The sequence below is a fragment of the Diorhabda carinulata genome, chromosome 3, assembly GCF_026250575.1.
Source record: "Diorhabda carinulata isolate Delta chromosome 3, icDioCari1.1, whole genome shotgun sequence".
NCBI classification, from domain to species: domain Eukaryota; kingdom Metazoa; phylum Arthropoda; class Insecta; order Coleoptera; family Chrysomelidae; genus Diorhabda; species Diorhabda carinulata.
In genome coordinates, this window is record NC_079462.1 from 26439538 (window position 1) to 26458274 (window position 18737).

At 31.8% G+C, this 18737-nt stretch overlaps 1 protein-coding gene across 4 annotated transcripts in view; it reads left to right on the top strand.

Moving 5' to 3' along the window:
• Nucleotides 1-362: 362 nt before the first annotated feature.
• The window catches only part of LOC130891428 (probable Na(+)/H(+) antiporter nhx-9), a 47877-nt gene continuing 29502 nt past the window's right edge, over nucleotides 363-18737 (top strand). For 3 of the 4 annotated variants that reach the window (XM_057796178.1, XM_057796179.1, XM_057796180.1), the window contains exons 1-4: nucleotides 369-849; nucleotides 8150-8416; nucleotides 12727-13180; nucleotides 16554-16771. In XM_057796178.1, coding sequence (XP_057652161.1) covers nucleotides 441-849; nucleotides 8150-8416; nucleotides 12727-13180; nucleotides 16554-16771 — 1348 coding nt within the window. In that variant the 5' untranslated portion in view covers nucleotides 369-440. Of the gene's footprint in view, nucleotides 850-8149; nucleotides 8417-12726; nucleotides 13181-16553; nucleotides 16772-18737 lie in introns of all 4 variants that reach the window. The other variant, XM_057796177.1, reaches the window with a different exon arrangement.

The following is an 18737-nucleotide window of genomic DNA, read 5'->3' on the forward strand; positions in this document are numbered from 1 at the left end:
AACAAAGCGTTTTCTCGTTTGCTCGCTCTAGTTGCAGAAAAATTAGCCGAACGTCATTACAATTTATTGTCTCAATATTATCACCGTATCCGACTCATTTTCGATGATTTGTTGTTCCCAAACTTAAAAAATCGAGAAATTTGCTAACTATATACTGTTAAAAATAAGTGTCTTCTATCCTACTTCTAATAATATATATTCTGGATGTGGTAGACGAATTGGGCCCAACTCTGTAAAAGGAGAAATGATATTTGTCGAACCATCAGAAAAATGTTGAGCGTCGCATCCCTTGTGCGCATGCCGACATACAAGCGACGCGTCGGCGTTTGGACGTCCCCATCGACTCTTAACAACCGCCCTAACCCCAGTCTCGTCAGGTGCACGGTACCTGCATCAGACTGCCCTAATGGCAGTCCTCACGCGTCGATAGACCGTATGTGATGTATTCTTTGGAACATAGTGTTAACCTTTCAAGGCGAGCTTGCAAGAACAGGACACGTTACGTGTTGTTGCTATTGTTATTGTTGTTGTTGATTGGATATTGCGATTGTTTTGCCAAGCCGCCGAATCATGCTGCCGATAGCCACAAACAAACTTCTACCAACCTTGGCGCCAACTCTTATGAATATAGCAGTTTGTATAAAACTATCTCGACATCTTCGGATCAGAGACCACCGGTTGAGAACAACGCAGACAATACAGAAAAACCGATTACTAGTTTCGTCACTGAAAAAACGGCGGATAAAAAAGAGGTGACGAGGTATCCAATTATATCGGTCTCTTTCCATAGAGTAGAAACTCCATTTATCATAGCTTTATGGATTTTTTGTGCCAGTCTGTCCAAAATAGGTGAGTTGTTGTTTGTATCAGCTGAGATCCACAAGCAACTAGCTCTAATAGAGTTACGTAACATATATACAGAGAGTCTAATAGAAAATAATATATATATATATATACCGAAATAAATTATTTATATTAAATTGAAAGTGATTTACAACTTGTTTTAATTAAACGATGTTGTTTATTATTAGATTTTCACATAAAATTTGTAGTTTGAGTGTGCGTCTGTATTTGTCAGTGTAAATTTTAAATGTGCAATTTTCTTGATATTATTGATACATTTCTTTTGAACATAAAATTATTGAGTACTTCATTAAGTACAAATAAAATTTCTATTCTAAATTTACACATGCAAAAAATAATTAGTTTATTGTTGCATTACATTCTAATGCTATTTATGCAATCTTCCAGCATATTATTTTTGTTATATATCTGTCGTAAATTTGGAGAAAGTCAAGGTCGACGTAAAAACTTCCACCACCAATTCAGAACTTCCCAGACCTCTCACTTTCGTATATTCTTATTTTTGTTTATATTCGGCTCTGTTATAATTTTGATATATCATCATTTTTTTTGGTTTACTACTTTATTGTCATCACACTCTTTTCTTCACTTTGAAAAATTCGTTATATGTATTTACTGATATCAATAGTTTAATTAAGGAACTTGAAATCAAGCATTTCCCTTTGTGAATGTGAATAGCGATTGTTCGTGAAATCATCGAAATATACTTGCCCATTAAGTAATAATGAGAGAAGTATTCGAAAATATTCGCTCCCTTTTAGATAAAATACTGCTACAAGTGGCAGATATGTGGCGATTTGAAAGTTATCGCAATTTCAGTGGGACCTCAGGCAGATTTTACGAAATATTGATGTTTTCTTTTTGTATAAGACAGTCGTTTAGAGAAAGAAGACTATGTGAGGATAGGATGAAGGGTTCAAATACCTAAGACAAGTCTTTCCCCAGTTAAGCTACCTCAAGTTAAAGGAGGGAATTTTTGGGCAATAATATGGATAACAAACTACCAGCAGCTATTTTATGAACTTTTAGATTCCTATAAATCCAAGTTATCAGAACAATGGAAATATGGTACCAAGCGCGATAGGATCCATCCATTGTTTATATCTGGTTTTTGAGGAGGGAGGATATGACGCTCCATAAAAGGAATCATAAGCAGTGTCATAAATATATTATTTAGTTTGATGTCAATAAATTAAAAACCTCTCATATCATTTTTCAAAATCAATATTGAACGTAACTATTCTGTATGTGGTTCTTAAATGTAATTAAAGAACCTTACGGGTTATACCTTTTTGCTGGTCATGAAGATCCAGACTACTATAGTATGCTACAGCAGTATTTTTTTTTGTTTAAAAATCGTACTGGTGTCATTAAATAGAATTAACGATAAAATCATATCTATAAATTGGGACATTTTTACCAGTTCTAAGATTAGGTTCCGATAGATAAATTACATTATAAATATATATATATATATATATATATATATATATATATATATATATATATATATATATATATAAAATATAATGAAAACTTTTGATATTTTATGTGCAAAAGACACAATTCTTTGAGTACACAACGTCAAGTATTTAGAAGTCCTGTCGTGATAAATAACTAAAACATTCAATTCTACAATTCTCTATTACATTTTTGAATTTCTTGGGTATAAATATTAGCTAACGACCAAATAGTTCAAATTAACACTGTTTTTATACTCTAGCTAAAATTGCTGCTAATTTAGATGATAGTTAGCTAGAAAGAGTAATAATTTTAGAAATATTTCATTACTACATAAAACTCATTTGACTTATACGAATAATAAGAAAATAATTGAAAATGACATGACTTTTTTTTCATAATTTTTGGGTCAGTTTACCATTCTTTAGATCAACAGTGTACTCTCTGGCTCTTTTATCCCACAGACAAAGGAAACAAGAGTATTTGTTAAATTCACCTTGTAAACCCAATAACAAACAAACAAAAATCATAACAAAACCGATTATAACTTTTTTTGTCACTTTGTACTTGTCATTTCAATTGAATTCTAAATGAGACATTGGATGTTGAGTAAAAAGTGACGAATATTGAAATCTTGTGAAAAAAGATTGAGTTGAAAATAATAAGACGTGCTAGCACTTTTACATTTAATGAATGACATATTACAAGCATTTATTTAGGGGTGTAAAAAATGTAATTATTTCACCTTAACATTGTTGTTTGTGGTTTTTATTAAATGATTGATACCACAACCTACATTCCCCTGATTAAGATGAAATACAAAATGAAATTAAGAATCTCCATATTTTATGACGCTTCAGCTTTTAATGGTTAACACGGGCATATTACGGTATCAAGGTCATTATATTTCTGTTCATCTATCCTATATTCTTTCCTGGAACGTTGCCAACTTGGTCAATGATAAGAAACTAACGGTGTGTGGCTGTATAAAGAAAAAATTCGATTTTTATTATGCGTTAACTTCTAAGATACCCACAAGGGAAGTCCTTAAAATTTAACATTTTATATGAGGCATCTCCTTGTTTTGTTCTATTAATGAAATAAAGAATTTGACAAAGATTACAAGCTCTGAGATTTCAATCCAATTATTATTTATCAATACAAATCCATAGTCATTATCAAATTGATTCATAGTATGATATAAGGCTGTGAAAACTGTTTTTTGTTTCGTGGTGCAGTATTCTGGAAGTTTTTCTTGAGTGAGTCGGAGTTTTGCCTATTTCATACTTGCATAACTGATAATCTAATCACTGAAAAAATAATAGACAATGAATCTGCAATGAAAAAGTCAACTTACAGATTTTGAACACAAGGATTTTTCTAGCAGAAGTAATGGAAAGAGGAGATGCATTTAGAGGTAACTTGCGAAAAGCTCGATGGATGGAGAAGGCTAAATACTCGCTCAAAATTTGGTTGTTTAAAGATTAGTTTAAATTCTCTAAGTAGGAGGAATCTAGAGTTAAGTTCACTCGTTTGTGGTGAAGAATTACACAATCTACTTGTTCCATAGCAAGAAATGATTGCTATCTAAGAACTTGAAAGAGTATGAGAATGTATACTTCAAGAAGCGAAAACAACTATGAGGGAAAAAAAATTATAGACGATTTTGCGCTCTTCAACGTTTTTTATCAATTACCGAAATGATAAGTGCTATTGGTGTAAACACGTTTGCTAAAATCCCGTAAAAATTTCCGAATTTGGAGAATCCTGAGCTATACACAGGTCATTGCTTCAGGAGATCATCCCCAACACTTCTTGCAAATACTGGAGTAGATATCCTAGAGCTCAAACGACACGGTGGATGGAAATCGTCGGCGTTAGCGGAAGAATACGTAGAGCAATCACTTGCAAACAAACTCAATGTTGCAAAACCAATATTTCAAGCTGCAGAAAATGACAATGTACAGATACTAAGTACTAGTACACTTAGAGAAATCACAAATCAAGAAGTAGAATTAAAAAATAATTCACTACGAAATATTTATATTGAAAATTGCAAAAATTGTACATTTACTTTTAATATAATTGGTACAAATAATGTTCCAGTTAAATTATTCCTAAATACTAGCTTCTAACTTTCTCAATGTTATCCGATAGTGTTAATTAGTTATTAAATATTTTGCTCTTAAATTACGCTTTTCATTTTTCTTCAGCTGATTAAAACATTTTTTTCTCATGAACGTATAAAAAATATTGTATGCAACTCGTTAGATAAATTCACGTCGGGTGCAATAAACACTTTTTACACTTGTTGCATAACTAACTATCATAGCATAACTAACAGTCATATACTATTCGTCGAATAACATTTTTGAACGCATCATCGACTTTTATTAGTCTGTGGTTAAATTTTTTTCGTTTTAAAATGCGAGAAATTGTAGGATATGGAATTGTTCAATCTGTTTAATAGTAACATTTTCTGACTGATCTCCATGCTCTCGTCTTAGGCACTAAAACATATTTAAAGAGCCCTTTCACATTGGATATGTAAATCATGATGACCAAACTCTCGGCTGACTTTGGTACTTCTATTCAACATTGTACCGTCTAGCTCAAATGCTCCTAACCTAATTAAATGCTCGCGAAAAAGCCATCAGACACAAGGAATTTAAATATTCAATAATAATAAAAACTAATTAAATTAAATTAATTATAACGTCCATTAAAAACAAGACTGTAAACCGTCACTGTCAGCAGTTGAATTCAAACCAGATGCAAATAATACGATGGCTTCTTTGAAATAATCAGTTTTTGTTCTTTGGTGGCCATTTTATGTGTTACCGCAGTTATTACTAAATAACATTTTCTACTTTTGTTGTAGGAATGAGTGTTATAAGCGTTTATTTGAAACTTGTCCCGGTATATCAGTTTTTCGGTTGAAATTCTTTGATACTTTTACAGTTCTTCAAGTACCAATAGATAAAGTAGACATGTCAGCATAACAAATTACAACTTTTGTATTTTTCATCCAAATGTTGCTTCTGAAAGAAAAATGATGCGTACTTTGAAAAATTCAGAAAACGATGAACTCTTAAAACGTGCATGTGTTCATTTTGTAGTGACCCTATTAAAAGAAGTTTTTGAAATTATGGACTTACTCTCAGACTTTTAAGAAACATATGTTATTAATGGGGAAGAAAATCAATTCTACCAGACTTGTAAGGCACCATCAAATTCAGTCAAACTTGTTAATGATGTAGCCAAACCTGGAGTAGCACTCATGGTAGAATACAATAAACTTCAGATAACAGATGCAGAATAAAAACGGTATTTATTATTGTTAGTTGCGAAGCAAATATATAGACTCTAAAAATTGTATATTATTGTCTTGAAGTAAAGTTGATCAATGACAAAATTGAAAATTTATTATTTTTATGAATACTTTTAAAAATATTTATATTTTATGCGAGAAAGTATTCGTTAAAAGGCAATCAAATCATTATAAATTGGACGGCATTATACGCCGTTGGTCAGACAGATGCACATAATTATAGTCCTACTTAGAACTAAGAAAAAAATCATTATTTTACCGCGTTAACTTGCTACACCTGAATATAAAATTATAAAACGTAAATAGACGATTAGAATGTATCTGCAAGTAAGGAAGTTTGGTTTAAACAGGGTACCAGACGTGAACTGAGTTTTTTGTACCCCATTCGTTTTTTTTTCTGGAAAACGAAATTTCAAAGCAAAAACCATAAAGGAAAATACATTCTTTCCAGATAAAACAAAATAAAAAAATATTTCAATATAAAGGTTATAACGCATAATTATTTATTTTCTCTCAATGTATTGGAATACGTCTGAATGATGGTAGTTATTCGTTAAACAATGTAAAAACTTTTACATAAATAACTGTAATCCTTTTTAACGAGTGGAAGGAAATAGGTAGGGTGCTTCGATAAAGATTGGGAAATGTTTTTTGACCAATTTTCAAGTACCGCACTAATATACACTTACTAAATTCTAAAGCACAGAAAAAGGCAGGACAAAAATTTTAAAATTGTATTTAGGTTGTAAATTGAAAATGCATATCAAACTTGATTCACTATAATTAACGATACAATAAATACAAGTTACAATTAAATAAATTATCAATAAAGTATTTGTGTTTGACACTAAGTTGACACTGTTATACAATACCATGCGTCAGAAATGTGAAGTTCTTTGTTATGACAATCTAGAACAAAATGTAATTCATAAGTCGAAAAAATTACGTTCGAATTATAAAAACAATGGATATACACGAGAAAACAGCAGCATATATTTATAAAAGATTGGCCATATAACGCCAATTTCTCAATTAAATCTACACCTTTAATCCAGTGAGTTCCAAATTTTTTCAAATCATCCGAAAAATAATTTTTCGTGAAATAGTCGTTTGTCTCTGCAATAATCACCTCGTTTTTCTGAAATCGCTTCATACCCAGCCATTTTTTATCGGAGGTAATAGCAGACCAATGAAAAGTGCATTGGAAAACGGGCCTTCTCCATCATCCGTGATCATATGATCCATTATTTTAAAAACAATATTCAGTTAGCAGTCGAAATTCATTTTTTTCCGGATTTCGCTAACAACAGACACAGTTGAGTATTAAAACAGATCTATCTGTAAGATTTATGAAACATTTTGACCGATGATATCAGAAAGACGGCGGATACTAATAGTATAATCACCATAGCAAAAGTGTGGACCTCTGGTGATTTTTTCATAAAACTTTTCTCGTATATAATTCAAGAGGAAATGAAATACTTCAGATAGAACAGATAATAACCATGAGACTTAACAGAGACGAACACATTACACAATTCTCCAAACGAACCTCTTCATCAAACTACAAAAGTAGAGCTACTTACGAATAGACTAAGAACTCTGGCCCAATTTGTTTCCAAACGGATACATGGTATAGGAATAATGGATAAACTAGGCTCTCTACATAACAACAATTGAAACGAAAGTATCCTCAGACGACAGTTTGATATGTAATAAATGCAAGACGTAAGTTATAAATGTCGGAGATAAATTCCAATTTCTTTTTTTATTATTATGTTATATTTTACACTTTGATCCGTGATTTTTTTGTTTGAAAATGAATCCGTAATCTCGCAACACGATGTTGATATGAGTTTTGAGGTACATCAAACTTTTACTTAAAATTTATGTATATTTTGTTCCAAATATTCTATTTTGATTGAGACAGTTCACTTTAGCTATAATACTTAATTAAAATCACCAATACAGTGAAGCTCTTTTATGTCTGACTGTTAAAAATGCGGTCAGTTTTTTCGGTAAATTCAAATATTCTTGGGTCTTTCTTATTACATCTCATTTTAGTCTCTAGAAAACAACAATCTTCGCTTCGCCTTTGAACAACCAACATCGAAGGTACTGGTCCGATCAAAGTACTTTAGATAGGCGACAAGGGTCAATGAAGAAGTTATGCCGTATATTTTCATTCGATTTCATTTAGAATACCAAAGCATCTGCGAATATTAATTCCGTTATATGTGTTGGTTTTATCCTATATTAAATTTTCCTTACAATAATTAAGTGCTATGATAAGGTAACATCAAAAATGTGAAGAAAAAGGTATACGTGAAGATCTTGGGTCAAACTTACATGCAAATGGTCTACTTTTTTATTGAACATTTTTTAGAGATAAAACTTGGAACGATAGCTAATAATATTGAAATTTTGTAAATTACTGTTGGTAATATATTCTAAATTATAATTATTCATACTGGTATCTATATTTTGTTTCAGGATTTCATATGGCCCCAAAGTTGAGCGCAATATTTCCAGAATCGTGCCTATTGATATTCGTTGGAGTGGTGATCGGAGTGATTTTGGTGCATATGACAGACAGCGTCCACATGTCACCATTAACGCCAGACACGTTTTTCTTCTACATGCTTCCACCGATCATACTCGACGCCGGCTATTTCATGCCTAATCGATTGTTTTTTGAACACTTCGGCACTATATTATTGTTTGCTGTTGTTGGTACTATTTTTAATACATTAACTATAGGTAAGTTCATCACAAATTGAGTCACTTTTGATAATTTGATTCAACTGAGGTAGAACGGTGTTGATATGAGTTTTAAAATAGAAAATAATTTATGAATAATTAACTCTACTCTATATTCAGCCGATTTAAAAAATACTGGTTACAAAATAGTCCGCAGATTTGAACAAGGCGAAAATAGTAAGAAATTATTTGAATTTTGAACAATGAAAAAATAGAATATTTCAGAAAATATTGGATAGACAGTCTTGATAAAACTTGACCTACCAATGAGAGAGTATTCTAGAAGTTCAAAAGTGGACTGGAAAGTAATATTGCTTTCTTATATTAAATACAAACGAATGAAATTCTAATCATTTTCGTTATAAACATGTTGCCATCTGGTGTTCAAATTTTCAATGCCGGACCGATAAAAATCAACGCTTAATTCAGGTTTCAGCATTTCAAAACGACCATTCCGCGTATACTTCACCAAAAACACAGGAGCATCTTTTTGGGATGTAAACCTAGCTTCGCAGTACTTTTTGCGTTTTGGTTTATCATATAGGACCTATGTTTCTTCTCAAGTGAATAAGCAATCACAATAAGATTCACTATGGTGCCGTTGAAGCAATACGTTGCATGCAGTGGATAGATTGGTTTCATTCTCTTCGGGTATTTTATGCTGAACTGAAGTACCCACTCTGCTTGTTTTTCCAATCTTTTGCAAATTCTTACTTCCACTTTAGGCATAAGCATAATCAAAATTATCAGATCTGAACTTAAAGAACCATCTTGGCATTTACCAACGTGTAATTCACTTTCATGAACATAGTTCATATTTAAACTAACTTGAAATTTCTGGAACCTTTGGTGATATTCGTATTGTTTACAATAATGTTGGTGTAGTAGTGTAGTGTGTTCAGTATAGTTCGTTGTTACGTTACAACCATTGCAAAACTCAAAATGTATACAATGACGGATATGCTCTTCAGGAATTTGGCTGGTTATTATTACTCGAAATTTCCAAAAAGTTTTCCATTTGATTATATAGAAGTGAACAACTCACAATAACCTCAAAAGTAATTTACAAATAGTAATTAAAAAGTAGTTGATAGGATGACAAAAGGAAAACAGTAGAGAAGTATAATTTATAGAAATAGCTTCCAAATCAAACCATATGCTACACATAGATCTTCTTGTCTCAGCAGTTCTGATAGTCATCTATGAGAAAGTTTTTAAGAAAACGAAAATGGTAACAATAAATTAATGTCACCGCTTACAGCCGTTGTCAGGAAGACATGGATGAAAGTTTCCTACCACTAGTAGTGTACCTCCTTTGATGTCGATTTTGATAACTTGAATTATCGGGCACTTTTTACTGACCGATGACAATACCATAATTCCATAAATCGTGCCATGATTGTTAATGGAATCACCAGTTTAGCTATTTTTTTCATATTTGATTTCTGGTAGTGTTTTGTATCGACTAACAGAGGACGTGTTCAGATATGCGCAATTGCATAATTGCAATTTGAATAAAAATTAATTGTTGTTATAAAAACTGAAAAAAACACGCTTCAATAGAAAACCAAACTAAAAATTCTGAAATAATTTTTCCAACACTTCAAATAAGGGTGGATTGATTCTAAGTTAATTTTCTAATGACTCTACTTATCTATCTAGTACCAATCAATATAAAATATTGGTTAAAAAGAAGCTTTTATCATTTCTGTTTAAATATAAAATACTTACTACCTATAAATTTGGGTTTTTAAGTAACAAATGCACGAATGATACTATATTCTCCCTCCTAAATAATGTCTACTCTAGCCTAAACAGCCATCGTTACACTGCAACAATTCTTTGTGCTATTTGTAAGGCTTTTGATTGTCTTCGTTTTTAAACTTTTTGCCGTTGTGTTGAATATGAATAGTAATCTCTGTAGGTCAACATCGTTTTCTGTATTCAGAACAGCATCATCGGCGTAGCATAGGATCTTGACGTCTTTGTTACCCATTTTATACCCTTTCAGGTTACGAGTGCTTTTTATTACTTCGTCCTTAACGATGTTGAACAATACGGGGATAAGAGAATCTCCTTGTCGAATACCATTGTTTACAGGAATTTTTTGGGTAGTTATGCTATTTGATTGTGTTGATAATAATATTTTAATTAACGAATTGCAGTACTAGGGCTTCAGGGAATACCACTCGCATGTTTTAAGTCACACCTTATCAACAGAAGTCAGCTTGTAAGGTTTGATACAACGATGTCTTCTTGTAAGCCTATAGAATGTGGAGTGACTCAAGGCTCAGTTTCTCCTGTTTATAAACGGCATCGCCTCTCTAGACATCAGTATTTAGATAGATGTATATTTGCAGATGATACTAGCTCCTCTTGAAGCAACCCTTATCTCACGGCACTTCATAGAACCATATCAGTAACCTAATCACCTTTAAATCATGATGCGATTCTAATCTTCTCTGTCTCAACGTTTTTAATATTAAAGTTTTATCATATTAAAATACATTGCTGCGTTTCTATTAAATAACACCACCATTGACGTCGTTGAATCTGTAAAATTCTTAATGCTTGAAATGGGCAATTTCTTGAAATTACTTTTTGCCGCCTAATCTAAAAAATTAAATTCCTCCTGCTTTGCGCTAGGATCAGTTTCCAAAGAACTGAACGTATCCACCTCCTCAGTTATTATGCCCTTATTGAGTTATATTTCCGATATGCCCTTCTCTTTTGGGTTACTTGTGGTGCGACTCAGTTTGAGCGAATCTTCAAACTACAAAAAAAGCTGTTAGATATTTACTCAGACAAAACAGCAGGGTTCACTGTAGGTACTTCTTTAAAAGATTAAAAATTCTGACTCTTTCTTCCTTATTCACCTTTGAATCCGTTTGCCTAATCCGTAAGCACGTTTCTCCAATTTCAAAAAGGTTGTTGCGCGGCTATCCACTTAGGAACGCGGAGCATGACCTTTACCTACCTACTCCACATTCATTATGGTTACCTTCTGTATATTGAAATTTTATTGTATATATATCTTTATTTAGTTATTTTTATGTTTGTTTTTTAGTTTTTACAAGCTTTTGTCTACAAATTGTAACAATTAATTAAGCATTTCTCTCTATTTACATCAATGCAAATCAAGTACATCATAAATTTTTGAATGATATATTTGATTAGTCACTCTATCCTTATAAGAAGTGTTAAAACAATGTTTTATCAAAGCATTATATAATAAAAGCAGTTTGGTATTAGAAAAGGGCTTGTTGCATGTCAGGAAATATTTTATATATCGAAATTAAAATAAAATAGCCCGTACTTGTAATTGAATTAAATGCTATAGGAATGTATAAATACTTTTCCCCCAGCTAACTGAATTTAGAAGTTATAGTATTTATTTTTAACGAGGTCATTGGTAAGTATTAATCCAATTAGTCTTTCAGAATGGATTTATGGAAATTAAAGGCCAAATTTTTGATGGTTTATCTTCCCAAATAACAAAAATATCATTTTAGGAGCTTTCCAATTAACAATTGGCTGAATTGATTGAGTATAAATTTTTACTACATAGAAGTCGGAACAAAAATCGCTTATAATTCTAGTAAAATACCTTGCTTGTATAAAATACAAGCAAATTTTTTGGAAATTGGGATAATTGACAGTTCATAGCTGTTATTACTATGACCAAAGCAGATTATCAAAGGAATTATTCAGTGGAATAATACTAATTCCAGTTATGTGTTAAGATTTTTTCATGAAGATCATAGTACATCATCATAGGACTGTCCAATATTATTTACTTGAATGTTTTCTTACCCACAGTAAATTTTACAAGGTGCTAATAATAGTTCAATACAAGATATGCATTACTTAGACAGAATTTCCAATATCACTACTTTTTCCAAAACATACCATTTGAATATATTATAAAAGAACATATTCTGCAGAGCTGAAACTACTAAAGCTACAATTTCAAATGAAATTTTCACATAGGAAAAGACTTTTTAGATAATGTGCTGGGGTCATTGAAGTTTATCCCAATAGTTTCATTGGGTACTTTTCCCATATTCCTCTGATGATAATTGAACAGCAATATCCCACGAATCTAATTAATGGAGATTTCTTAGCTTTTACTGACTTAGTCTGTTTTCGTTCTCCCAACTACGAATTATAAAATGTTCTTTTGTGGTTTGTCAGGATAATTGGGAGTACACATATGATACTTAAGATTTTTTTATTGATTTTATTGAATATAAAATCTTTTCCCTGCGTTTTAAAATCTATATAAGATATTGTAAATGTTCTTGTTACAGGTGCTTCCTTATGGGCGGTCGGACTAACAGGTCTGTTTTCCTGTGATACTCCCCTGCTAGACATGTTCCTGTTTGGCTCTTTGATCTCTGCAGTCGATCCGGTGGCGGTGCTAGCAGTATTCGAAGAAATTCAAGTTAACGAGATATTGTACATAGTCGTGTTTGGTGAATCGCTACTCAACGATGCGGTTACTGTCGTGCTTTACCACTTGTTCGAATCCTACACCCAGATGGGATTGAAAAATATTCTCTACGTCGATATGTTTTCGGGATTTTTAAATTTCTGGGTGGTGGCCATCGGCGGTACGGTTATCGGTGTGATCTGGGGTATGGCTACCTCTTTAGTGACTAAATTTACGAATGAAGTGCGAGTTATAGAACCTATTTTTATATTTGTTATGGCCTATTTAGCGTATTTGAATGCCGAAATATTTCATATGTCAGGAATTTTGGCGTAAGTATTTTTAAGGTAGTGTTAATATAAGTGAAAGTAACTATAATTGAATAATAGTTTTCGTATGGTAAATAATGTGCTGACGTTAATAAATATTACGATAAATTATAATATTCCGTTCAAGAAATCTATCGATTAGGAACAATATTTCTGATCTTACTCCAATGAACCATTTTATACAGGCTCTAGTACAAATGTGGAACAAAAAAATGCAACATGTTTGCGGTATCATATATCTAGAATTGTTGAAAAACTGTACGCTTTTGTCCTGTGGGAATATCTCAAATCGAAGATTTATACCATCATCATATAAAAATGCATTACAGCCTTTTTTCATTAAATAACACAACCATTGGCGTCGTTGAATCTGTAAAATTCTTAATGCTTCAAATGGGGTTACATATTGCTGCCTTAACTAAAAAGTTAAGTTCCTCCGGTTTTGCGCTGAGACCAGTTTCCAAAGAACTGAACTTATCCAACTCCTTAACACTGTATTATTGAATCGCATTTCCGATATGCCCTTTCCTTCTGGGGTAAGTGTAGTGCGACTCAATTTGAGCGAATCTTCAAACTACAAAAAAGAGCCGTTATATATTTACTCGGACAAAACAGCAGGGCTCACTGCAGGAACTTCTTTAAAAGATTAAAAATTCTGACTCTTTCTTCCTTATTCACCTTTGAATCCGTTTGCCTAATTCGTAAGCACGCTTCTCCAATTTTAGAAAGGTCGCTGCACTACCCACTTAGGAACTCGGAGCACGACATTTACCTACCTACTCCACGTTCAGAATTAGTCAAGGGCTCAATATTTTACAATGAAAAAAAATGCACAAGTACTTGAAATCAAATCGTTATAATATTTTCCCGCATTCCGCATATTTAATGGAATGTGCCTTCTACACTGTCAACGACTTCTATTCTTACAATAATATTTATATACTAATTATTACCTGTTACTATTACCTATAATTTTGTTATTCATTATGGTTTTCTTCTGTATATTGAAATTTTTTTGTTTTATTTTTATTAAGTTATTTCTATGTTTGTTTTTTAGTTTTTACAAGCTTTTTTCTACAAATTGTAACAATTTTTTTTAAATAGAGCATTTCTCTCTATTAAAAATTACAAAATTAATGTTTTAAAATGAATGAAGTTCACTTCGAGTAGATTTTTCAATCAGTAATTAAAATTAAACAGAAAAATTTGAATTCCATCAACTATGAGTAAATACAAACCATATTAGTACCTTTCTATAGGTTTTTTCAATTACTGTGAAAAAAGATACTTTCCGTAGAGTTCATTTAAGAATTTAATAGTCACAATGATTTTGTGACTTTCAGTTGCCAAATTTAACACGGTTTATGTATAATATTTCCAAGATAAGAGGGAATTTATGAATAGCATTGTATATCCCTATTTGGTTTATGAGTTACACAATATTTGGCACAAGAAATATACGACGGAGTCATTATAATTACATGAGTAATGTAGAACAACAGCTCCCAAGTGATCCTTAGAAGTTTTCTTCCTATATTAATACCAATAGGAATACTACTAACATGTTTTTTTAGAGCGAACCCCTTGACCAACCAGATGACATCGTAAATACTTTTTCAATTATTTTTAGTCAGGATATATCACCTCATCTACTCCTAATTTTGGAAAAATTGATTCAAATATGAATTGTTTGCCGAGTTTGAAGTTTTAACTTGCCTAAAAAAAATTAAACAAACTTTATATCTGCCCTTGATTGTTCAGCAACCTTTCTACTACGGAACTGTGCGTCTGTTTTTGCAAAACCATTATGTTATCTATTTGATATTACGCTTTTGAGAAGGATAATAAGGCTATTATCGCCTCATCACAATTATATCCAATTTTTCTAAGATATTTGAAAGTATGCTGTAGAAAGTTGTTTCGCATCAAATGTTGAAAGTATAGTTTTTATCCTGCTAAATCTACAGTCTCGAATTTAACGTGATGAAAGCAATATATGGTAGCACACTTAGATAACGATAATCAGGTTGATGTTACCTATACAGACTATTAGCTTTTGATTGCTTGGATCATAGCATTCACCCCACTAAGATGTCCAACATAGGTTTAAATGATTCATTCACCTTTTTTTTATCTTATATCTTACAGATATGAAGCTTAATGGTAAGTAATTGTAATATAAAAATCAAAGCAACTTCTGAGGGCCAAATTCTTGGGCCGTTATTATTTTTAATTTTTATAAATAACACTGGGATTATATTCTCATTTATGCAGATGATTTAAAGATATATCGTTCAATATTTAACATTGGTGATTGTCACTTAATTCAATCTGATCTAGATACAACACTTCAAAATGTAATACATGTAATTCATCTTTGATTAGAACATTTTTAATAATTTTTGATAGTAAATTAAGCATTGTTTGAGAATATTAGTATTATCCTTGGTAGAGCCTTTAGAAATTTTGGTTTCGTACTGAAACTCTAGGCAACCAAAATTAAAATCGCATCTTTATTTTTTCATGCAAACCTAGAATATATCTTTTTAATATGGCACTCATGCTACCAAACTCATTTAAACAAAATGAATAATATTCACACACATCAAAATACACAAGACTTTAACTTAAACGAACTGACGACTAGACGTATGTGTTCTTTCTTGATATTCTTTCATAAAATTTTGAGAAAAAAATTCACTGTCCAGAACTGCCAGGTCTTCTACGAATACTTACTCATAGAGTTGCCACTAGGTCGCATTCTTCATTATACTTTCCAGATTGAATCAATATCAATGTCATATGCAGAGCTCCATTTTTTATAACGCTCTTTTCATCATAAAAAATTTTTTTATTGTTTTATAACTCTATCATTATTCGTATTTGCTTACTTTTTACATATCTTTCTGTATATATTATTCACGTTTCATCCAAATCTACCAGTGTTTATTTTTACTGTTTAGCTTCAAATTTTATCTGTTATGTATCTTTTTTCCAACTTTTAACTAGCCCTTGATCTATGCAGTGGTGTAAACAAATAAATTAATAAAGATTGAATTTCCATTAATTTTCAAAACATTACATGAATTATCTTCAGTGTCATCTCATCTATAATCAATTGATCTGAAAAAACCTTGACTTTATTATTTCAATTTGACAAATATAAGCTATTAGCAATACATTACATCTTCTTGCTTATATTAGGCTTCAACTGCGAGAATATTCTCTAATCTAATATTGTTCATATTGAAATCATATATTAGAACATATTTAAATTCAATTAACAGATTAATATTCCATTTGAATGGGAAGAAAATAATTTATTCCGAATAAATTTTACGGATACATATAGTAATCATTTGTTTGATTGTTTCAGAATAACTTTCTGTGGCATTACTATGAAGAATTATGTAGAAGCTAATATTTCCCATAAATCTCATACGACCATAAAATATACCATGAAGATGTTGAGCAGCTCCTCTGAAACGATCATCTTTATGTTCTTGGGAGTCGCTACTGTTAATAAGAACCACGATTGGAATACTTGGTTCGTCATTCTCACAATAGTATTTTGCTCATTTTATAGAGTTATAGGTGAGTGGTCTACATAAAATAATTCACTATCGATATCATTTCATTTGAGAAATGTGCTTCAAGATTAGTATTCTTTCTTCTCATACACAATCGCATTTTTCGATATTATTAGGAAACCATATACAAATTTTTATTCCCTCATTCGGAAAAGATGAAGAAGTCATAGGTGGTCAAATTTGCCGAATACGGTGGCCGAGCAGTGACTCTCGTTTCACGTTTGGCCGAAATATCAGTCACAATTATGCTGAAAAGTGACGGCGTTTTATGGTGGTCAAAAATCCATCCATCCATCCATCTGACCCGCAAAACGGCCGTTTGCGACGAATTGCTTCACATAGACACCCCAAAGCCGCCGATTACTACTCCTTATTGCCAATTTGATCCTCTGGAACGAATTGGAGAGAACGATTTACATCACCTTGATTTTGGACCGGCTTTGAAGTGGCTTTTGGGTTTTTGTTTCGGTAAAAGTTGTTGGTGAGGAATGTCCATTAGTTAGGTAGTTTTTTTTTATAATTTCCGGGAAAACAAACAATGGTAGTGTGTCTTGGAGGTTTATTATTGCTGTCATCGTAGTAAAATCCAAATGGCGAGGGTTGTGTACTTGCCAGGTTTAGTATGTTAGTATAGTTACTATCAAGATATTCTAAGTTGTATTTGGAAATAAGTTTTTCGATTCAACAACACTTGAAGATGTCGAAGAAGTATATTGCAAAATTTTCATTGACAGCGATTCTGATGATTCAGATGTTGATGTTAAAGTTACTATTTCATGTAGATTCAATTCAAAAAACGTCTACATATGTGTCCTGAAAAAATCGTGTTTGCTTTAGTAGCACTTCTTAAAATGGGAAAATGTGTGATCAAAATTTCTACATGGGACGTTTCCACGGAATTCAAGCAAAAAGCAAGAACAAATTTCATATTATAATGCTACAAATGTTTATATGTATAGGTCAATAATAAAGTTACAGCTAAATATAACGTTGAACAATCTACAAAAAGATGATGAATTGTATATTTTTACCCCGACAGAAAATTTTCTGCAGAACAAAAAGACTCAAATTTAGTTGAAAGACGAGTACTAATTGGGAAGTATTTTTTTGGAAATGAATTGGTGTAAACTAGATCCTGATAGTCTAGGACATCAAAAAACGATGCTGTCAGCTATGTTACCAGCTCGTTTTAAAATTGTAAAAAATGCTTATTCGTAAATAATTGTAAAAACTTTCTCGTTATTAATGGGGTGGATTAGTCATGAAATTATTGGCAAAATGATATATGGATAAGCAAAACTTTTTGTTTTTTTTTCATCCTATCCATTTTCTTTTTTCTCAATTGAGAGAGCTTGGCATATTGTTTTGTTTTTTATTGTGAATTATATTAAATTTCAATTGAATAACAGGTTATATACGTACATGCATCTGAGAGGTAGAGCGCGACTAAACTCGTAACAAAATACAGCACGCCAAATGGAGGGTTAAGGGGTTTTTCGTAACCAATTCAATTGATTGCTTCCTACGTAAATAAAATCCCACGTGATCGTTCGAAGCTGTCGTTGTCATGTCACGTGGAAGAAAACGTTCATTAAAGCAAAGTGGTGTTCATAAATCTTTTTGTTCCTTTCTTTTCTATTTATAGGAGCAAGTACATATTTGTCGTCATAATTGATACCCGTTATGATTCATTACATGATATGTGGGAGAAATTTTTCAATGCTTTTATTAAACAAATAATTTTCTTTTAATTATATTTTTCTAGAAAGTGCAATTGTTTTTCTACTTTTACAGTACAATGCTTTTCCAGCTTTTCTTACCAATTTTTCTCCTGAGTGCATTATATACAGGGCTGAAAACAGTCTGTAGTCGCTTGATACCAGATTGTGGCGTTTTTGATTGCTTCGGACTAGTCCACTTCATCAATTTGTTGTTGTTTGTGTTCTATAGTGAGAAACTTGGCATCCATT